The following is a 24119-nucleotide window of genomic DNA, read 5'->3' as shown; positions in this document are numbered from 1 at the left end:
TGTACATTTAGATGAGGTATAATATGCAGCTGTCAAGTGGTGCCATAAGGCCTGTAGGCAAGGTGAAACAATGGTACCCAAAGTGGAAAAAGTATCTTTTTTTTGCACAGTTCCAAAAACACTGCAATGTGACTATGACAACAGTATTTACTGTTTAAGTTAATTTCAGCACTTTAATGTGGTGTTTATTGGTCAAAGCTACCAAACAACAACGCATTAAAAGATTTGTATTAGATTCGCATAGACAAGTATTTTTTTTCCAAAAATGGTGAAGCTGTTTAGTATATGGCAAATATTAACATTTTGTAATATATTTACATGAAATATTTTCATATCACATTTTTAATTGCTAAAGTATCTCAGAAGTGATAATCGTTTTCTGTATTTTCAATCAAAATTTGCTGACCAGATCAGTCTCACACTGAAGTTTGTGCATCAGCAGATGGCATGCCCATAGTTTGTGCTGTAAAGTGACTAGATATAAATGTAGGTGAATTCCTAAAAGTAAGGCTTTTCCATTTGTAAGCTTTTGTACATACAATGTAGCATCTAGTCTTCCTGGTAGAAGATTGCAAGCAATGTTGTTGTAGCTATGCTGGTCCCAGGATACAAGAGAGATAATGTGAGTGAGACAATATCTTTAATTGGACCAATTCCTGTCGGTGAAAGAAATAAGCTTTTGAGATCCACAGAGCTCATCTTCAGGTCTGAGAAAGGTAATCAGTGTCACAGCTAAATAAATGGAACAAATTGTTAAGCATGAGGAGTTAACATAACACATGGTGAACTTCAAAACAAAATGGGCAATTAACATCTCTGCAGTCATGGGACAAAGGAAAATTAATATGTTACAGACTGTTGTAAGGAGTCAACATTCTGCAAAAGGACTTCAAAAAAAAAAAAAAAAGAGGAACCATCTCCTGCAGTTCATGTACTCCAGAAGGGACCACCTCAAACAAGAAATCACCACATGCTCCCACCCTGGAAGGGGTGGGGGTGGAACTCAAGAAACCTACTTGGCAATCACACAAGAAATCCAAAACAACAAACACGAAAACAAAGAGTGGAATCAACTCCTCCTCCACAAAATACCACTTCTGGGAGAACCCATGACACTAGGACCCACCACATGGACAGTACATGACTCCCCAGTATCATCAGCTTATCAAAACTACTCTCCAAGGGACTGCACTTCTGCCCCATCACCGAACCCGATACCATACTAACATATGAACAACTAGAAGAATTATTTTGCTGACTCTGCCTCAGTGAGTTATTTCACAACAAAGACAACACCAACCACAACTACCATGACCCCACCAACAGTTATAAGAAAAAAAATCTGATTGGATACCCACCAACCCAGGAAACCACATACTTGATCATTACACTGATTGCTTTTGAGGGGGTGGGGGTAGAGGGTGGAGGTAGGGGGGGAAATCACCTGTGAAATCCTTAAGCATTGCATCCACCACAATCCCTTCACTGCCAAAAAGGTCAGCTACACAGTTTTGAAATCCAACCACCCAACAGTGATCAAACCAGCAGACAAAGGGTATACCATCAGAATCCTCAACCATGGTAACTAACCAACAACTCTGACACCACCAACTATAAAGATCTCAAAGAAGATCCCACAACCATATTCACAGCCTTCCCTAAACAACTCCAAACCTCATCCCCCACAAACCCACCTAAGGGACCTCCTACATGCTTCCCAAAATACACAAACCCAGGCAGACCCATCATACCTGGCCACAGAACTCTCACCTAAGGAATATCAGGACTCTCAGAAATCGTCCTCACACCATTCACCACACAAAGGGCAAGTTTCCTCCTGGACACAACCAACTTCCACATCATCAACCACCTCTCTCATAACATCCTTACCAACTCCTTATATACCAGGGGTTCTTAAATTCGGGGTCAGGACCCCTCAGGGGGTCGCAAAGCTATTACATGGGAGTCACAAGCTGTCAGCCTCCACCCCAAGCCTCACTTTGCATCCAGCATTTATAATGGTGTTAAATATATTTAAAAGTGTTTTTAATTTATAAGGGGGAGGGAGGTCACACTCAGAGGTTAGCTATGTGAAAGGGGTCACCAGTACAAAAGTTTGAGAACCACTGCTATACATCACCATCCCTCATCACAAAGACATCACCTACCTACCTCATATGTAGCAAACAATGTACAGTCAGATATCCGATCCAAACACATCAAACTCATCCATTTCATCCTCACATATCCATAAAAAATTTACATTTAAACAAACACACGCTTTTCCAAAACATGGGAACAGCCGTGGGTACTAGGATGGCTGTCCTGTATGCCAACCTCTTCATGCGCCACCTTGAGGAAGAATTTCCACAAAAAAAAAGTGACAAAAGAAATCTTTCCAAAACTCTCTCTTCTGACTTTCAAACAACCCCCCTACTTCACAAAGATCATCATCAGAAGCAAGCTCCCCACAGACCAGGACAAACCAACTCAAAATGGCACCATACCTTGCCAAAACAACATATGCAAAACTTGTAGCCATATCTCCACTGCTACAACAATCAGTACCCCCGCAGCATACCTTTCATGATCCATGGGCCCTAACACTACATATTGTGATGGGGCATTTGATGCACCGGATGAGATCACACCCCAACAACTAGGTGGGTGAAACTAGACTATCACTACACTTTCTAATGAGCTCATACAGAAAAACCGTAAGACAAAAAAACCCTATCACCTGTGGATGAACACTTTTCACAAAATGACAACTTCCATATATGAGCTCTCAGACCTCGTCCTCAAAGGAAACCTACACAACATGTTAAAAAGACAAGCATAGGAGCTTAAATTCATAATTCTGCTAGACACCAAAGATCATGCTCAACAGAGACATTGCTTTTATGTCTCGTTACAACCTGTAACCCACTTGTCTACACTACAAAGTTTTGTCGGAAAAGTTATGCCGCTTTAATTAAAACCGCTGTTGCATCTCCACACTAGATCCTTGTGTCGGGAGTGTGCATCCACACTAACAAGTCTTGTATCGACACAGAGAGCAGTGCACTGTGCATAGCTATCCCACTGTGCAACTGGCTGCAGGGTGCTTTGGTAAGGGTTTGCAATGTCTCATGGGGCAGGTAAGGTGTCACATGATGCAGGTTTGTCAATCCCATCATTCCAGGGGCATCCTAGTAGATTGTCAGATGCTCTTTCAACTGAAGGGGGTGGGGGGGTAGGGGAGACAGCAGGCTGACCGACCTATCCTGAAGCAGGGGGACACCCTCCCCACCACTTCAGCCCCCATCTCTGCTCAGCAGTCTCTCCCAAAGCAGCCCACTCTGCCTGCAGTTCTGTGATTCCCTCCCAGTTCTCCCACAACCGCCTCAGCTGCTGGGAGCAGCACCCTGTCCAGTTCTGTGAGCTCTCTGTTCTGAGGAATGTCAAAGCAGCACAGCAGTCATACACCCAAAAGCAACCCCCACCAGCAGCAGCAGTCTGCCCGCAGCAGCACCACTGTGTTCCTAGTGCAGAGCCGAACAGGAGCATTCCATGTTAATTATTTGCTCTTTGTTCCCCAAAGGGAGAAACACGCTCAGCTGTCAGCTTCCCAGAGCTTTGAAAGGGGAGGGGCGTATGCCTGCAGGGCAGCAGAAATCAAAACAGTGAGTAGAGTAGTCACCACAGGTATTGTGGGATACAGGTGGAAGCCAGCTTTGTCGACAAAACAAACAGCAGTGTCTACACTGATGCTCTAACACTTGAATTTTGCAGCAAAAAGCTTTATGCTTCTTTTTGAAGTGGTTTTGTTTTGTTGACGAAACAGCAGAGTTTTGCCACCAAAAGTAGCTTTGTAGTATGTACACCTCCCGTTTTGTCAGCAGAAGGCAGCTTTTGCCGACAAAACGTTGTAGTGTAGAAAAGGCCTTATTCTTCTTTGTCCTATGACTGCAGAGGTGTTAATTGCCCACTTCATTTTGAATGGTTTCTTGCAACATGTGTTAACTCCTTATGCTAAACAATCTGTTGTATTTAGCTGTGACACTCTGTTTACCTTTCTCAGACCAGAAGAAGGGCTCTGTGGAGCTCAAAATCTTGTCACTTTTACCAACAGAAGTTGGTCAAGAAATAACTTCATCCACTTTGCCTCTCTGGTAGAATGTTTTCATGTATAGTTGTCTATGCACGCAGTACCAGCATCTGAAATATTCTAGAAAGTAGTTTTTCAATTCAGAATTTATACACAGGCCAGTATTAGTGTTAGAGGTGACAATACACAGCTTCATATTGTGAATATGCAAATACTGTGAGAGAAAGACGTGACCTAACAAGAAGTGGTGAAGACGAAGTCCACAAACAAGTCCTTGCCTCATGCTCTTCATCCCTTTTCAGTGCAGTTACTGCTCTTGACAACTATGTCATCAGCACTAAGACAATCCCATTTACCCTGAATCATATCCACGGGCACTTATCAACATATCCACTGGACTGCATGTAACATCAGATGTACCAGTCTCCACTGAAAATAGTAGATGTTGGTGAAGAACAAATGGAAAGATTTTTGAGAGGTGTACTTGATTCTAATGGGACACATAGCTTCTTCAGCCCCACCAAGAAATCTGGCATCAAAACATTTGCCGACATGGCCAAAACGAACAAATATCTGGCAAGGGATGGACAATCAGAGCAGCTACAAGTCCAGAAACTGGCTTCCACAGAGCCCCTGTCCTTAACAAGATGCAGAGATGATGTTCTTACGTCACCCAACAGGACCTGGGCCTATGTCCCTCTTCCATGCTGATGGAACAATGAGAAGAACAGACAAAGCTGAATTAGGGCATCATCTGGAAGCTCTAGCTGAAAGGATTCATGACCTAAGAGCATGTGTCAAGGTTCCTTCTCCACTCTGAACTCTAGGGTAAAGATGTGGGGACCTGCATGAAAGACCCTCCCCAAGCTTATTCTTACCATCTTAGGTTAAAAACTTCCTCAAGGTACAAACTTTTCCTTGTCCTTGAACCCTATGCTGCCACCACCAAGCGTGTTAAACAAAGAACAGGGGAAGAGCCCACTTGGAGACATCTTCCCCCACAAATATCCCCCCAAGCCCTACACCCCCCTTCTTGGGGAAGGCTTGATAAAAATAGTCACCAATTTGCATAGGTGAACACAGACCCAAACCCTTGGATCTTAAGGGCAATGAAAAAGCAATCAGGGTCTTAAAAGAAGAATTTTAATTAAAGTAAAAGAATCAACTCTGTAAAATCAGGATGGTAAATAACCTTACAGGGTAATCAGATTCAAAACAAAGAATCCCTCTAGGCAAAACCTTAAGTTACAAAAAGACACAAAAAAGGAATATACATTCCATTCAGCCCAGCTTATTTACCAGCCATTTAAACAAAAGGAAATCTAACACATTTCTAGCTAGATTACTTACTAACTTAACAGAAGTTCTGAAGAGCATTCCTGACCTGATCCCAGCAAAAGAATCACACAGACAGACAGACCATTTGTTTCCCCCACCCCCCCTCCAGCTTTGAAAGTATCTTGTCTCCTCATTGGTCATTTTGATCAGGTGCCAGCAAGGTTATCTTAGCTTCTTAATCCTTTAGAGGTGAAGGGATTTTGCCTCTGGCCAGGAGGGATTTTATAGTTCTGTATACAGAAAAGTGGTTACACTTCCCTTTATATTTATGACAGCATGCGACAAAGAAACCATCATGTATATCAGAGATACTATGGCTGTCTTACAAATGATGTCTGGAGACAAATTCCACACATTTGATTAATTGGTTGCTGAGTTCATGAGGCAGGCCCTAAAGGGATTTGACAAAGCTAATTCTGTAATCAAAGTTTCTGACATATATGACAACAGTAGCTCTGTGAAAACTGCAGAGAAACAGCACCAGACAGGATCTAAGATTGGATGCAAGAAATACCAAATGATTGGTGGACGTCTTATGCCTCAATGGAAAAGTTTCTAAATGTGGTATCCAATAAGCAGTCACTTTTACAATTCCTCTGAATATATGGGTCAAAATGAACCCGAGAGTGTAGGGGCACACCCAACACAAACACTCCTCCTTGCTGGAGGCTTTTCCAATGATGAAGCAGCAAAGTCATCACCAATCGAAATGCTGAGGAAGCCCAAGGACTCGTATAGTACTCAAAAGGAAACAGATACAAGGATGCTTCTGCATGCGAAATGTGCCAACATGGCTTCTGAGTTTTGTGATCTTAAAAGAACCACAGTAAATAGGTCACCTGATACAGATGTTTTGGTCCTTGCTCTTCGCTACTTTCATAAAATTGAACACATTTAACGTATGGACTGGAATTAGGCACCATGCTTCATACCTGTACATGCAATTTGTGACACACTCCTGACTTTTGCAGCATACTTTGTGCTGTACACGCATTAACAGGATATGACACTATCATCCCTACTTGGTACAAGGGGAAAAAAGCATTTGTGTTTAGAGCTGTCAAAACAAAGGGAGCTTATCACTTCAGAGACCTTGACAAATTTGCAGAGTGTGATGGCCAAGCCACAATTTCTGCAGCAAAGAAGGTGGCAGCAGAGCTGTATGACGACAGCGAGAAAGAAGAGGAGATCCACAGAGACCTGAATTGCTTGCACTTCAATCTAGCCATCAAAAGTCATTGGCCAAACTCTCACCATGTGAGGATAGCTTTGAAGAGCATGTCAAAAAAGCACCTTGGCAAACAAAGATTTGGATGTCTTCATACACAGGTAAAACAGATATTGGAATACCATTGCAACATGGATGGAAAAATGGGGGTGATGAACTACTTCCTGTATTCTTCAAGGACCCAACAGCATCTGAGCTTCTACAAGACCTTATTTGTGCCTGTACCAGTAGCGGTCACTGCACAATCAACTGTGTCAGTAGTCAAAACAATCTTCCCTGCAGAGAACTGTGTACATGCCAAGACAATTAAGAATTTGGTAACCCATGCACCCTCAACAGAGATCATAATGATGAACAAGATGGTGATAACGTTGACTAGAAATGTCACCACTGCTATCACGTTTCAATATCTGTACAAAATTATTATTAGATTATTACCCTTTAGATTGTCATTGTGATGCTTTAAGGTCACAGAGAAATCCAACTTTATGTTTTGAAATAGTAAGAGAGGGTCATTAAACTAACAGAAACTAATGCAAATATTTCAAAGTGATCATTTTAACGTGTTGATGGTGTTACTGTTTATCCCCGTTTGTACTGTAATGGCATCACTCAACAGCTCCATCATACCTCATCTCAACCTTCACAGCTGTCAGTCTAGCGCATTCATTAGCACTAATGTAACTTTAAATTAAAAAGGACTTTCTTCTACTGAGAAGGCATAGCTACCAAATATTTTGGAAAAAAAATATTTCTTGCCTTAATCTGTAACAGTTTTGAAACACATCATTAAGGAAATCACCATAATAGTAGATGCTCCTGCTATGGCCATTTCTAATCATTAGTCAAGATATATCAGAAAGAGAGCTAGAACAGGGACCGTCCATGCAAGGACATTGACAATCAAATAATGCAAACATATACTGGCTATCATTTGCATGTCTGAAAAAGAAGAGAAGTCTTCAGGGGCTTTGAGATGTTAATATAATGAGACTGAAAATTTACTTGTTCTTGACAGTTTCAAATTCTGAGGCATGTATTTTACAGTTGGTGGGTAAATGGGGAGGAGCTAAATTTACTGTACTTTGATTTTAAGGTTTACATAGGGATGAGAAACCTTTAGAGGACAGTGTAGTTGGAAACTGCAATTACACACATTCACGTCCTTTTCATAATGAAATAATTAAACCATGTAGGTTTGTCAGCTTTAATTCTGCTTCAGCATTTGTTAACGTGTCAAAGAGTAAATGTTATAGTGAACAAAGCATACCATTATAAAGCTTTGGTATGTTTGTTAGGCTACAATATATTCTTTCATCACTACCACAATGTTTCACTAACGCAAAATGCTAACATTCAGTATTTACATTAGATTTAAAAAGACCCAACTGGACATAAGATTCAGGTTTCCTCCCAGAGATATTAAGAAGAGAGTGATCAACACTGTTCCGAACATCCACAAGTTTTATTAAAACTGTAACACTTGCTATTTTTGCCTTTTATACCAAGATAACAGCCAGACAGCTGAATTTTAAGGACCTTTAATTTTATAACCTAACAACTCAAGTTCTTTGGGGAGAACGAACTAACAATACTACATGGAAACTATAGTTTGCAAAATACTTGAACAAACAGACATGCACCTTGTGGTTTGAGAGCATAATCTGCAGACCTCTGACCTTTCTAGACAAGTCAAATTAATGTGCTGCAAATTTCATACTACATTATCATGATACAGTGAAGAGTAATTTCTGAATGCCATCTACCCTATACCTATACCAATTAAAAGAACAATCATTTACCTTCTACCAACTCCTCTTTCCCATCTTTGTCACTGGCTTCTTGCACAAGATAATGATGAGTAATGGAGAATCTGAAGTCAGCAAATGAAATTTCATCTGATTTCTCCTCCCATATTCCAGTGGTGTATACACCCTGTATATTGAAAAGGGATACGATATTATTCGGTCATGAAGATTTAGGTTAACCTTCAACAACAATGTTCCCATTTTTTACATCCATGTGTGGAATGAATTTTATGTGCATCAATATGGAGGTGATGTGGGGTGGGGCTGAGGGGTTCGGCGTGTGGGAGGAGGCCCAAGGCTTGAGCAGAGGGTTGGAGTGTGGGGGGAGTGAGGGCTCTGGCTGCAGGTGCGGGCTCCGGGGTGGGGCTAGGGAGGAGGGACTTGGAGTGTGGGAGGGGACTCAGGGACGGGGCAGAGGGTTGAGGTGTGGGGGGTTAGGGTTCTGGCTGGGGATGCAGGCTCTGGGGTGGGGCTGGGGATGAGAGGTTTGGAGTGCAGGAGGAAGCCCAGGGCTGAGGCAGAGGGTTGGGGTGTGTGGGGGAGTAAGGGCTCTGGACGGGGCTGCGGGCTCTGGAATGAGGCCAGGAATGCAGGGTTTGTGGTGTAGGAGCAGGATTTTATAATTGTACTATAAGAATAGAGGTACTAATGTATGTCTTGATTTCATTTTACCAGCCACCCTTTTTGAATAGCAGAAAGGAATGACCCTCTGGGACATTGGTAGGAATGCATCTGACAGACTGCCAGTGTCTGTACTGATGTTAAGGCTGGGACAGACCAGAACAGTCCTTATGACTGATTATGGTCACCCTTTTGTTTTAGGATAAGATATAATGTCTACTATGGTTTCCTATATGTATTACAAATTAGGCACTCTAGTTAAATATACATTTCTTTGTTTTAAGGTTTAGTAAGTAAATGACAGGATTTTGTATTGTGTCTATAATAAACAGGTTAGAGAAATGTTGAGGGCCTGAAGCCCCAATGTGAACTGTTTTAGTTATAAGATTTAGCAAGACTTAATTTACAGTGTATTCTGTATACCTTTGAAGGTTTCTGTGAGAGACTTTTTGTGTAAATGAGGAATGCATGCATCAGGAAAAGATAAGATGTGAAAGCCATCACAAATGTCCAGATGGTCAAGAAAAAGTGAGAGACTTGGAAATACCAGGAGACCATCAGAAAATATCCATTGTATCTGAGGCTAAACATGTTAGCAGCACTGACAACCTCAGAGGTGAGGCAGGCACCCCCGAAGACAAGACAACAAATAGGAGATAACGATGGGAAGCCCGACAATAACCATCAAATGATAACAGCAGAAAACCCCAAGATTAACACCACTTAAGGACTAATGATTACAGGCTGACATTGCAAAATGCATGGACTCAAATGGGAATTTACAACGATAAAGATGGGGTGTTTTGCCAGGGAACTCTGGGTTCAGTCCTGCAGAGCATCGGATCACGACCGACAGAGCCTAGCTCCTCACTTGTACTCCATCTAACTGGCTATTAGATTGACTTGAGCTACTACAGACTGGTAACTATAAAGACCATATGCAGGACTTGTGTGCATGTGTTTGTGTGACTGAAAAGCATATGCTAACTGTTGTATTTTCAATAAATATGGCATATTTGCCTTCTCTCTTATAAAAGACCCTGTGTGCTTTGTATAGCATAACAGGGGCGCAGGCTGCCCCGGGACTGCGGCAGGAAAAGAGGACTCCCTCCAGCCCTCTCCCCAGCCACAGCCACTCCAGGGCTGGGGGAAAGGCACCTATACCAGCCTGTGCAGCCCTTGATTGCCTGATGCGTGGCCACACAGCTTAGAGGGCATTTAGATCAGCAATAAAGTATATTGCAAGTATTACCTACAGAATTAATCTTTCTGGTGTGGACAATACGTATTTTACATAGATTAATAAAAAAGGAGTCCCAAAACGCTTTACAAAGTTAAAATATTAAAACAAATCTTCCTATGATCAAGCATGTTCATTTCAAAGGTCTGGTTATTCTAAATAAACAGCCTATAGAATTATCTTGCAATTCAAAGGCATTTGTATACCTCTCCAACAAAATCACAGATTTCAGTGTTCACCAGTGCTGTGCTGAAAGACAAAACAGCTCCTTTAGGAGATTATGTCTACTGTATACTGCTTGGTTCCAATATTTGGTGTGAAATACTTTTCTGTTTCTAATATTCATCTTGAATCTGACCTCAGTAATTACACAATTCTATTCTTCAGAGAACTGTAAATAGTTCTGTGTATTAAAAACAAACATCAATCAAGTTTCAGATGAAGAAACAGTAGTCAGACCATTGTTTAAAATATATCTGCATAACGCTGACTGTAAATATCACTAAGTAACATTGCATATGTATGATTAACAACAATTCTACTTTTCTATATAGTAATGCTTAAACAAAGTTATTTAGAGGATTCCTTGATTTGCACCATCCTCTTACTTGTTATAGGGCTCCTATCACTAGATTATTGGACTACACAACTCAAGAGACAAGTTCAACCTTAACGTGTAGGAATATATTAATAGTTAAGATTGAAAGTATTTGATTAGATAACCAAGTTTTAACCCTGAAAACAGCGTCCTGAACACCAAATTTAGTTTCATAAAACTCCCTTTGAAAAATGTAGCTGCCAGCCCACTCAGTACAGAAGAATTTCTCTGCATTGCTGTGCAAGATATCTGGGTAGTTTCCTCTCTGGTGTACTAAGCTCAGAGAAGGAAGTCTGCAAAGACTATGGCAATGTCTACACTACAGCCTGTGTCGGCATAACTTATGTTGCTCAGGGGTGTGAATAAACCACCCATCTGAGCAACACAAGTTACACCAATATAAGCACTCATGTGCACAGCGCTATGTTGGCAGGAGAGCTTCCCTTACTGACATAGCTTCTGCCATTCACCTAGGTTGTTTTATTATGCCAATGGGAGAGCTCTCAGCTGTGCCGCTATTTTTGTAGACATACCCTAAGTATTTTTTAGACTTTGAGGGAGTGGAGTGCCTGAGCCACAACTGCATCCTCTGTAATGAAATACGGACAAATATTGACTAGCTCTAAGGAGTCATGTGAGACTTTTATCCGTGCATCATAAAGGTTAAGTGCCATGGAGTGAAGGGAAAACAGAGATCCTTGAGAACTCAAATGGGAACCTGGACAATGCCTTTCCCACTCTGAATCCAGGAACAAGAACACTGGAGCACACAAAGGTCTACTCATTACCAACCTAACATATATAACAATATAACAATATCTCCATAACTTTACAATTAATTTTGACCACACAGATTCATTTCTTCAAGTAAAATTCCCACTGAAAACTGTTCTTGCTGTAAGTAACCTCAAAGTTTAGTCCGCCAAATACAAGGAAATTTGAAGTGTAAATACGAATGCACACTATATATTACATGCCATCTCCAATTATGAAACAGAAATTCAGAAGCAATTAAACTGACCTTTTCTAGAGGCTTGCCTGAAGAAATCCCAATAAGTTTCCAGTCATTCAAAACTTCTTCAACTTTTGAAATAAATCTAGCGGGGAGAAAAATTATTAGTATTTCCTAAACGGAGTTTACATTAGAATTTATTTTGCAAAAAGTGACAGTACAATACAGTGAAATTCCTGAAAAATGAGCACTGTACAACTCATTACAAGGGGAAAAAATGGTTCTCTTTTTTCTCTATTTCATTTATACTAAGCCTTACTCTCACAGAGTGCCTGATTGTGAGCCTCTTGTTTACACTGGTGAACTACTCACATGCATAGTTCCACTCAGTATTTCTATTTCAGGGGAAATTACACTTCATTCAGATTTTCATTTCACTGACCACCACAGTAAAATAAAGGGGCTCACAATCTGATCTACAGGATATAGGCACAAACATTCCATTGAGCAGAGAGGCAAAGATGTACCTACAGATACCCAAATAGTATTGTAAATTTTAAGTAATTTGTAAACAGAATGATTTTGTCTCTCTTAGTGACCAGCTCAGGAATTATACACTTGGAAAGTTAATTTTAAAATAACCTACTTACTGTACAGTACAGTGCTGCTTACATCATCCAGTATCTGAACAAAAAGGGGAAGCATGGAACAGAGAATGATGGCTAGAGTCTGAGCAGGAAATCTCTCTCTCTCTCAAGTATTTCAAAGTTGTAATTAACAAATAATATACACAACACACCATACAGATATAAAGCTGTAATTTTAGTTTATGATTCTGGTGACAGCGATAAACCCCGCAAAAGTTATTCTTAGTTTAGAAAGTCTACTGAGCTTTCTGGATGAGTTTTAGTAGAAACTGAATTCATACTTTGTAACTCACAGCAAGCTAACAAACACTTTCCCCAGTTGATTTCATTCTGCTCAGAAATATCAGAAATCCAAATGACCAAGCCAACAAATGCAAGAGTCAATAAATCAACACTAGCTGCAAACAGTGATGTTCTCAGTCTCCAACAGCTGAAAATGCATACTTAAACTAATTATTAAAAATAATGGGAAGAGATTCTGGTATGTACTTTTTTTCCCTGGCAGACTTCATTCTTTGAAACCTTAGTGTAATCACCAGAAGCCCTCCAAATATTTTGAATCAATTAGAAATATTCACTTTAAACAAACAAAATTCCATACCATGGATTATTCAAATAGGAACCCAAATTTAGATTTTAACACATAAGCAGACTATAAAACTTTGAAAGAGGACTAAGCTTCTATCATGAAAACTAGAGATGGAAGAGGCCTATAAAATCATGTAGATAATGTAAGATTGTTCTTTATAATCTATTTTCTGGTACTTTACATTAATATGTTCACTTTAAGGGAGTTCACTCACACACAAACTTGGTGATGGGTCAATCCAACTTCTATTGATTTAACTGGGAATGGGATTAGGCCTCATGTATGTTTTATTAACATTTCAATATTCCAACTCAGAATTATTCTTATGGTTGGGACAGCACCTTCTCACTATCCAATCAACCTTAATTACAAAATGTCAATTTTCTTCTGTGCTCATTCCATTTGCATACAAACAAACCAGCACTTCAATCAACTTCCCAGTTTGTGTCATTTGCAGAAATCCATTCTGTACACTGTCCAGATTACTATTCTAAATAAGCAAACAACAAAAGATGACTAAATTTCTAACACTCCAAAACAAGATAAATTGTTCCCTGTCAAATATTTACCCAGGCAAAACTGATAATGGTATTTAACCACACAAGCACATCTCTCTGCACTGAACTGAACACAGGAAATACCATAGTGCACATTAAACACTGACATCGTGTTTGCAATGGAGTAATATCGCAAAAATGCAGTTCCTGCTCTGAAGAACTGTCTTTACGTTAGCTTTTCTGAAAGACACCCTACTGTTGGTTCTCCTTCAGCGGTGACAGCAGTTGAGAGAAGCATGGAGGGAGAAGGCTCCAGGAAGCCACTGGCTATTTTACCACGGGATCATTTAGACCTGATTCGGTCAGACCTACGCAACAGGACGGTTAAAATGCTGCCAGCTTCCTGCGCCAGCACACCCACAAGTAGATCCATTCCGGGGTTAACAACAGGAGTGGGAAACTGGTCCCAAAAACGCTAAGGCGTGTGGGGCCGCACCACAGGAGTCACGACGCCGGGGCCTCAGGGGAAGGAGCGGGACTCGGGAGGCCATACTGCCTTTCCCAGGGGTTCCTGAGGGCAGGCAACAGCTTGCCGGGGCGGGGGAGGACGCCGCCGCGCTGTGCAATCATCCCATCGGGGGTTACACTGGGTACCGCTCCGAGGGCCCCTTCCCCTAACCGTGCAAAGCCGGGCAGGGGCGCTAACCGCAAGGAAGGGCGGGGGGCAGGACGCGCAGCCGGGGAAGGGGTGAGAGATGCGGAGCCCGGAGCGGCGGTCTCGTACCTTTCCCACTCGGAGGCGGTGGTGAAGTCCGTGATCTCAAACACCTCGGACTCGGGCTGCGGAGAGAGAGGGGGAAAGGCGGTGAGTGCGGGCGGGCTACAAGGAATCGGCGGGGGACCGGGCCGGGAGACTCACCTCGCTGTCCGCCGCCATCTTGTGCAGCCACCGGGCAGTAGCGCGCATAGGATCACGGGAGGAGGGCGAGGGCAGGAGCAGGACGGCGGGGAGGGGCAGCGAGAGAGCCCTTGGAAATGCCCCCAGCTTTGGGGCTCGCACACAGAGCTACCCGCTGCTCTCAGCCCAGTCCGATGCCTCCCTTCCCCGCTCCGAGACCACCCTCTCCTTACACCCCTGCTGAGGGACAGCCCTATTCCTACACAGAACCCCCCCCCGCAACACACACATCCCTCCTGAGAGACGGCCCTGCCCCTCCGCTCCGTCCCTCCCCACACACCCCTCCTCAGAGACAGCCCTATTCCTACACACACATCCCTCCTGAGAGACAGCCTTGCTCCTCTGCTCCGTCCCTCCCCACACACCCCTCCTGAGGGACAGCCCTATTCCTACACAGACACCCCCCCCGCAACACACACATCCTTCCTGAGAGACAGCCCTGCCCCTCCGCTCCGTCCCTCCCCACACACCCCTCCTCAGAGACAGCCCTATTCCTACACACACATCCCTCCTGAGAGACAGCCTTGCTCCTCTGCTCCGTCCCTCCCCACACACCCCTCCTGAGGGACAGCCCTATTCCTACACAGACCCCCCCCCGCAACACACACATCCTTCCTGAGAGACAGCCCTGCCCCTCCGCTCCGTCCCTCCCCACACACCCCTCCTGAGGGACAGCCCTATTCCTACACACACATCCCTCCTGAGAGACAGCCTTGCTCCTCTGCTCCGTCCCTCCCCACACACCCCTCCTGAGGGACAGCCCTATTCCTACACAGACCCCCCCCCGCAACACACACATCCTTCCTGAGAGACAGCCCTGCCCCTCCGCTCCGTCCCTCCCCACACACCCCTCCTGAGGGACAGCCCTATTCCTACACACACATCCCTCCTGAGAGACAGCCCTGCCCCTCCGCTCCGTCCCTCCCCACACACCCCTCCTGAGGGACAGCCCTATTCCTACACAGACCCCCCCCCGCAACACACACATCCCTCCTGAGAGACGGCCCTGCCCCTCCGCTCCGTCCCTCCCCACACACCCCTCCTCAGAGACAGCCCTATTCCTACACACACATCCCTCCTGAGAGACAGCCTTGCTCCTCTGCTCCGTCCCTCCCCACACACCCCTCCTGAGGGACAGCCCTATTCCTACACACACATCCCTCCTGAGAGACAGCCTTGCTCCTCTGCTCCGTCCCTCCCCACACACCCCTCCTGAGGGACAGCCCTATTCCTACACAGACCCCCCCCCCCCGCAACACACACATCCTTCCTGAGAGACAGCCCTGCCCCTCCGCTCCGTCCCTCCCCACACACCCCTCCTGAGGGACAGCCCTATTCCTACACACACATCCCTCCTGAGAGACAGCCCTGCCCCTCCGCTCCGTCCCTCCCCCCTCCTCAGAGACAGCCCTATTCCTGCACCCAGGGCAGCGGCACAGAGAGGTGGACGCCAGCTTGGATTCTCTGCAGGAGCTGTCCCACAGGGCATTAAAAGAGGAGATCATGTCCACCTGGCTCTTGGTATAGAAGCCACCTGAGGTCCGACTCGTTGCTGTGCTGCCTAAGGAGGAACTGTCATGCCAGGAATCTGGCAGCAGTGCCATGGGGGGAGAAAGGGCCAGGGAGTGAGATGCTAATTGTCACTGAGTGCATCTACAAGCAACTTAGCAGCAGGCTGAGACTCCAACTTACAATTCTCCAGACAAAATGCCCAGTGGACAGTTGCCTTGGCAACAGCCTGTAAACTAAACAGCCTGCTTGTAGCAGTGGCTGCCTGAAGGATTTTATTCTAGAAGAATTTGCTTTAATAATGGGAACACAGTTGGCTACGCAATCTGAAGCTTACCCAGAAAATAAAATCAAAGTACACAGAATCACTGTGTGAATTAGCTGATATCCAGTAAAGAGGGACAGCTGTGACCTAAAAAATTATATTTAGCTGCTCTTCGGATTGGTGTCTCTGTTTCAAAACTTGCTCTTTGATACAAGCTCTAGGTAAGCTCAGTGTTTCAGCATATTTTACAGAACCTATTCTTTTCAGTTATTATTTATGGAGCTCCACAATTATGCATGGTAATTTACAATAAAGTAAAAAGACAAAATCTTGAGGAGATCACCATCTAGTTATAATCTTACAAACCAGTTTAATGGAATGCATATGCTAATGTACACCAAGAGAAAGTGTTGTGCAGTGATTAGCATAGAGGATTGGGAATCAAGAGTCTTGACTTTTATCCCAGTCTTTGCACTGATTCACTGTGGGACCTTGGGCAAGTCACTCACCTTCTCGGTATATGTTTAGCCATGTTTAAAATGGGGATAATACCTGCCTATCCCACAGGGTTGTTGTGAGACTTAATATTATTGTGTTTTAAATTTTATGCGATCCTTGGATGAAAGGTGCTATATAAAAGTGCAATTTGTTATAAAAACTTGAATTTCATCTAAGATAAATCCCTGGGGATAACTATCAACAAGTCTGTAGAGGGTGCTGTGGCACTTGTTCTAGCAATTATGCTTTCCTGTTAGTTAACGGAATAAGGGCCTAAGCCTGCTCATCTTTAACAGTACACGGTAGGAAAATTCTTATTGAATTCAATGGGAGTTAAATTGGGCCCAACATTTTCTCAGTGGTTTTTTTGTTGTTGTTGTTGTTGTTGTTTTGTTTTTTAATGTTGTGACATTAGGCAGTTTTTCCATTCCCATCAGTTGTGCTGTGAGCTCATCTGAAAATAAAATAAAGGGAGATAAAATAATGAGATGTATAAAAGATCTTAGTTGCATGAAGCAGAAAATGAACTCTTACTTTGCCACTTTGACATTTATTAAGCTAAAGGTATGTGTTACCTTGTATGATGGAATCCATAATGTAAAACAAAACAAAATCAATGTTACAGTTAATTAGTGGTTAGTCCCTGTCCTCCCCACCCCCACCCCACCTCACCTCACCTCACCTCTTGCGTGTATAGCTAGGCTGAAAAATTTAAACATACTATAAAAATGTATTGTATTTAAGGTAATTATTAGGGCTTAGTTAGTGTGATAAAAACTTTATAAGGAACACTGTGAATATTATTATTATAATTTATTAACACCAACAATGCAAGCACTTAAGAATCTCTACCACAAGTGGAATAATTTAATCTTAAAAAAATATTATGGAACAAAAAAGAGAACAATAAATTATTCCAAGGTTTCCTTTAGGTAACTTCAAAGATTGATGTGGAGATCATCATCAGCAATATTCTAAAGTTTAATCATTTCTCCGAAACCTAGATTTTCAGCACCCTGAAACTGGAAGTACAACTCTGATCACTGCAGCTGAAGAGAATCTTAAAGTTAAGTATTTACTACCCAATACTGCAAATGTATATTGACTTCATCAAGGCATATATTCAGGTCCCTTTTTCTCTGGTTTGTTAGATGCCTTCTACTCCCCAATGTTATATAAAAGGAGAGAGATCAAAATAAATCAGTAAAAAACAAACATACCAAAGTTATCACCTCTTTATAGGTCTCCCAGCATGTCTTGTGTTATCTGTGTCTGTCTTTTAGATTGTAAGCTCCTCATGGCAAGGGTTGTCTTTGTGTCTTGTATAGCATGGAGGATACTGTCAGTGCTCACAATAATAAAATGAATGTGCCCCTGCCTCTCCACATTCAGTGCTCATCCTGGTGAGTAGTTAAAATGGAAACTTCTTTATCCCTCTTTCTATGGTAGACACAGTCTGGGGATATGTTTTGCCACACAATACATGAGGAGAGTTATACAATTAGGTAGAGAAACACAGGAGTTGCTCTATTGGAACAGATTAATGGTTTAATCTGGTTCAATATTTTGTGTCTCTGACTAATTCTAGATGCTTCAAAGGAGATTATAACACTTGTTAACAATGTACTTAGTGGTGCATTACTATACTATGGGAGAAATTCTTTCCAGACCATCATGGAGCATGTGGATTTTACTACAACCATTTAAGTATATCCTACCATGACCTGCCTCAACTATGTTCTTCAATATCATCCTCAAAATTCAGCTCTTCCTAAAGGCCTGCAGATTTTAGTCTTCAATTCACCAAGCATTATGTAACCCAACAATTGAATTTCTTAACTCTAAAACATAGCATTTTTTTAAAACAAAGAAGCCTTAAAAAAAATTGAACAAACTCTGTGTTCAGATTAATTGTTCAGTCACTCTGTTCTTTATTGCATCTTATCTCTTCCTTCCTTTGTACATTTTCCATGTAGATTATAAATTCTTCTGATAAGATATTACTTTTCATTTTAGTCTTTACTGCACCTAGCTCACTGTTGGTGCTAAAAATAAAATTAAAAAAGTGGAGTCTATTTTTATTATGCACAGCTAATACTTGTTGGAAACTTACTAGTACATTTGACTCACTATCTTGCTGCAGTGAGCTCCATGGGCTAATTATATAATGCTTAAATTGGGGCCTTTGGATGTACTCCCATAATATTTACTAATACTATCAATATCTTCTTTTATTTATTTTAACTTGTAATCTTTTAATTTCATTCCATATCCTTCAGGTTTGGAAAAAATAAACAGAAATACCATTAATTATTTATTATTCAGAGAATAAAAGGGAGAGAAACCATCAAGCCTATTGCAATCAAATCCATGTAGCGCTGCTGTGATTAAGATTATTTTTATTTTAATAATCAGACACTTGTATGAGGTTTTACATCTTCATTGTGCTTTAATTTATCCTCACACCACCTCTAACAGTTTGTAACTCTAACTTCTTTTGTGATCTTTGTGTAATCATATCCCTATTATGGCATTGTAGATTGTTGGATTTTGCTTGCAAAAGGAACAGATATTCTTTTTAATGATAGCAATGAGACAGCTGTCCCTGTGGTAAAACATCATGTGCACGAGAAATGTCTGTCAACTGTGAACAGTCCATATTCCCCAGATGCAGTTATTGTAATCAGCATGGCAAGGTGACCTAAACCTCCTTCAGCACTTACTGGTTAGTTAAGTAGAGGTTTCATTGTACTTTTCTTCCTGTGAATGAGCCTAGTCAAATATCTCTTTGTGGAAAAACAGGCTCTGATTCTCCATTTGGTTAAGACTATTTTGTGCCCCTGGGAGCTATGCTGTCATGGATCATGGGAGGTGAGTCTAGCCAGCCCTTAAATAACAGAGGCATGAGGCACCAAACTGCAATCCCCATGAGGTATAGGGGCAGCATTTCTAAATCAAAATTTTCAGTTTAAACCAAGTTTTGATTGATATTTCAGTGTTTGAATGAAATTTTTCAGCTTTTGATTTCTGATTGAAAAGTCAACATTTTCTCCATAAAGAAACTCCCAATAAAGGGACAATGGATGTGGCATTTAAAATGTGCAGAATAATTCACTCAACAATTAACGTGTTTATACAGGCAAAAATCCCATTGACTTCACTGGGGCCAGGATTTCTATCAGTATTTCCCCTGTTACTGTGTCGTGCCTAGCTAAACCCAAATTCTTACCTTAGAGTTCACTCCTGCAAGATGCTGAACACGCTGGCCCTGATACAGAAAAATATTTAAGCACCTATGCTTAACTTCAAGTATGGGAGTAGTCCTACTGACTTCAATGAATCAGCAAGACTGCTCATGTGCTTAAAGTTAACAGTGTACTTATGTGCTTTGCCAAATTGTGGCCAATATGCTTAGCACTTTGCAGGATTGAGCCCATCATGCTAATATGTTCTAGATAACATTTTATCCTGCCATGAGTGCAGGGGACTGGACTAGATGCCCTTTCGAGGTCCCTTCCAATCCTATGATTTTATATACACAGCTGTGGCATAAGAACACAGATATATAGATGCACATACAGGCAGTTTGCATTGACTGCAATGGGAATGACATACACATGTATGAAGGCAGCATTTAGGCCACAGTAACAAATGTGAAATGTGAATCTAGAGTTTTGTTTGTCTCCTAAAACTGCACTGCTGGTCATTTCTTTTGGATCTACTAAACGGCTTGTCTACATGGCTTGGTAATGCTCTACTGGGATGTGATTTCTAAAACACACATGAATGTGTTTGATCTAAGGAGACTGAGATGTTGAGCTTTAAGATAGTGCTGTTTGAAACAGTACAAGGTTAAAATGCACTAAGGAATCTTTAGTGTGCACCAGCAGATCCACATGGACCAATTAATGTGCAACTCACTAGCGTGCTTTAGAAATCACACCCAAGTAGAGTGCATCACCCATCATGTAGACAAGTCCTAAGTATAGTTACATAGTTGTTCCAGGAGTCGAAATATGTAAATACATAATTGCTGCAAACTATGAGGTATCATCTACAGTACTAAGTTCCATTGTAATTAAAATAGTTACATTACATTGGTCCCCTGTAACTTAAAGCTTTGTTAACAGTTTACACAAGCATGTAGCCCTTTGTTCCTAATTTTATATAAAAATGTACAATAAGGTACAGAAAATACATTTATAAAGCACACAGAAACAATAATATTTTTTGTTTTAAAGGCATCTGAAAAGTCTCTGGACATAAATTTTTCAAATCAACATGGTCTGGCTTTTGTAATGCTGGCTGTGAGAAATGTGGATATATTTGAAAATCTTGATATGTGAACAAACCATAGACCAGTAGAACTTCTAAAAGAACTGCTAACGAATCATTCATAAGTACTAACAAATATAATCTACCAAGAAACATATTTTCAAAATTCATAATGAAATTTTGAAATACTGTAACAGCATAAATTAGAATATGGAAACAGTTGCTTAGGCGCGGTTTAATCGCTTTATGATGAAAAGACTCATGCTTGTGACACTGAGATCTATAAATATCAAATTATATCTAGAGCTATTATTTGGGATTCCTGAGGGGAATCTCTTTTGAGCCCTCTCTTGTAGCTCCTGCTGGTAGCAGTATCCGTGTCCAGGGTCTACAAAGTCAGACTACAGTTAGCACATAGATCGGTTTTTCAGTTCTTTAAACTACTGTTATATCTCATTTTTCTTCAGGTCTGAGTGATGCTTTTAGCAAACTTTCACAAGATGAATGCTGCAAAAACAGAGCTATTATTCTGTCACCAAAGCTCTCAGTATTCTTCTTACACTTTCCATTGCTGATAGTGCAGTTGTTTCGTTTAACAATATTGTTTACTATTTTTATAGCACTTTATAAGTGAAAAGCATGGTGCAGCTATTAACTAATTAAGCCTCACAATGTAGCAATAAGGTAGGTGAGTAAGTATTATTAGCTCCATTTTATAAACAGGGAAACTAAGAAAGGTAAAGTGAGTTGGAAAAGACCATACAGTGAATCAGCAAAGCTATGATAAGAATTTAGAACGTTCTGATTCCCAACCATGTGTGCATTCCTATAAATCCTCCTGCTTTACCAGGAAAAGTGTAGTTTTTTTGTTTTGTTTTTTAAGTCAAATACTGTGCTAAGTTGTGCACAAGTTACAGCTCATAAAACACAGTACAATTATCTCAGCAATAACTTGAGGTGGCAGTAGGGAGTGTCCTATGTGACATTCAACTTCAGACTGTGCAACCTTAATTCTGCCCGTGTCTGTAGGCAGCATGATAGTCTTTAATGATGTAATCACATTTATTTTTGCCACAGGACATCTGCCTCATTTAGTGGACACAATGGACATTGCTCACTTAAAGAGCATATATTGATTATTTTTTTATATTCTTCACTGATCAGTGTGTGGCTCCATATCTTATTTACTGTGTGCTAAACTGTGTCATCCTCTATGTGGACCAGTATTAGATGGACTTGAGACACACATTACCAGTGGGTTTCACAGATGTTTGCTGACAGCATGGGAATGGTGAGACTTGGGAATCTTGGATTCCATTTCATGCTCTGGTGGGATGTGGGCTGTAGTAGGCACAGACTCTTCTGCCTATTTCCCACATGCTTGACCCCTTTTGCTTCATCACCCCCAATCTGTCTTGTACCAGTACTGTCTCTTTCCCATCCCATTTTCTTCATCTACCCAGTCCCAGTCTCCACTCCTCAGGCTTCTGATCCCAATCCCACTCTCCTTGCCCAGCTTGTCCTAGACTCCCCTTCAAAGTTCTCTGTCCAAATCCTAATCTCTCCTCCCACTCCTAGTCTCTCCCCTTCCCCACATCCAGTCTCTTTGCCCAACAAGTGCAAGTTTCTTTCCACCCCTCTCCAGTCCCAGACTCACCAGACTCCTTGTCCCAATCTACTCCTTTCTGTCCCGTGGTCCAGCTTGTACCCCCTCTGCATTTTAATCAAACAACTTCTTCCTTCATGTTGCTTGGATGCGATAAGGGGCATCATTGAGAGCACAAGAAAGATAGGCTCCCTGCTTTTGGTGCCACTACTCAGCCTTTCCACATGGAGCAGCCATCCCAGGGAACATCCAGCTTTGCCCCTGTAGCCCTGGGCTGTCTATAGAGATGACACATGCAATCTGAAGCAAGTTCAGTGTACACAGAATCTTTGGAAATCTTTTCTGTTAAACTCTAGCAAGTCTCTCCTGAGCATGTGCAAATTGTGATTTTCCAATAGCTTATAGTTTAGCCAAATTTGCATGGCTTATAAATTAGCCAAATAGGGATAGCAAAAGGCACATCCCTGACACAAAGGCTACCTCCTGCAAAATTCCAAGCTCAGGCTCCCAAGCATGGGGTTGCAAGAGCTGTTACACGGAAAAGTTGCCAGATTTTTTTAGCATGGGCAAAACAACATATTTTTCCCGAGCCAATTTTGGAAATGGCTGAATTTTTTTAGCTAAAAAATTTCAGACAATTTCAGCCTGAGGTAGACACTTATCATGTAAAATTTCAGCTCAAACAGTTAAATTTTGGCAAAATTATAAGTAACTGAAAACAGGGTCTTATAGGGTACATTTACACAGACAGCAGCTGCGAGCCTCCAAGGCAGGGTAGACATCCTTGGTCTTACATTACAGCACCAAAAATAGCTGTGTAGACATTTCAGTTTGATCTGGAGTTAGGCTCTGGGACTGAGGGAGGGGAGTGGGCTTCAGAGCCCAACCTCCAGCCCAGTCCACAACCTAAAAGCACTGGCTACACAGCTATTTTTAGCATGGTAGCATGAGACCCACAAGTCTGAGTCTGTTGACCTGCATTTGAAGACTCGTTGCCACTGGCAGCGCAGACATACGTGTAATGAGAAGTGTCAGGCAACCTTAATAACAGACAGCATTACCTGATCTGCCAATAATGAATAACTAAAGTTTTTTGAGAACTAGTCTACCCCATGGGGTTTATAAAGACTCAAAGAGAGGGTGAGAGCTTTCTGCAGCTAAGGAGTTGATTCTCTCCATTATGCAACCTTTGAATAATCTATTTCTAAATAGTAAGCAAAGAAATAAATAGCCCTATTTAGTAGTAGTACTTTTTTATTCTAATAGGACCTGATCCTGCACACTTAAAGCCAATAAGAATTTTTCCATGGAGTTGAATGGGAGCAGGAGCCAACCCATAGTACCCAGATAATATGAGAGGTTCTTTAAAAATGCATAAGATAAATAAGATATTTTAAAAA

General features: G+C 41.7%; 2 protein-coding genes across 12 annotated transcripts in view; one reads left to right on the top strand and one right to left on the bottom strand.

Moving 5' to 3' along the window:
• The window catches only part of RAB3GAP1 (RAB3 GTPase activating protein catalytic subunit 1), a 49736-nt gene extending 35023 nt beyond the window's left edge, over positions 1 to 14713 (bottom strand). For 4 of the 8 annotated variants that reach the window (XR_012154220.2, XM_073305326.2, XM_073305327.2 and 1 more), the window contains exons 1-4: positions 14528 to 14713; positions 14393 to 14448; positions 11945 to 12020; positions 8459 to 8591 (exon numbers count right to left, since the gene is read on the bottom strand). Coding sequence is in view for 4 of the 8 variants with exons in the window: in XM_073305326.2 (XP_073161427.2) it covers positions 8459 to 8591; positions 11945 to 12020; positions 14393 to 14448; positions 14528 to 14575 (313 nt within the window). In the remaining 4 variants the exon portion in view is untranslated. Of the gene's footprint in view, positions 1 to 8458; positions 8592 to 10531; positions 10575 to 11944; positions 12021 to 12525; positions 12560 to 14392 lie in introns of all 8 variants that reach the window. The other 4 variants (XM_073305331.2, XM_073305329.2, XM_073305328.2 and 1 more) reach the window with 4 other exon arrangements.
• A 1211-nt stretch (positions 14714 to 15924) lies between these two features.
• The window catches only part of MAP3K19 (mitogen-activated protein kinase kinase kinase 19), a 29627-nt gene continuing 21432 nt past the window's right edge, over positions 15925 to 24119 (top strand). For 3 of the 4 annotated variants that reach the window (XM_078847915.1, XM_073305319.2, XM_078847916.1), the window contains exons 1-2: positions 15925 to 16561; positions 17843 to 18241. The gene's annotated coding sequence lies outside the window, so the exon portion shown is untranslated. Of the gene's footprint in view, positions 16562 to 17100; positions 17141 to 17842; positions 18242 to 24119 lie in introns of those variants that run through there. The other variant, XM_073305321.2, reaches the window with a different exon arrangement.

Source organism: Lepidochelys kempii, chromosome 11 (genome assembly GCF_965140285.1).
Source record: "Lepidochelys kempii isolate rLepKem1 chromosome 11, rLepKem1.hap1, whole genome shotgun sequence".
Lineage (NCBI taxonomy): Eukaryota > Metazoa > Chordata > Testudines > Cheloniidae > Lepidochelys > Lepidochelys kempii.
The sequence above is the reverse complement of the archived record's forward strand: the minus strand, read 5'-3'. Positions and strand labels throughout refer to the sequence as shown.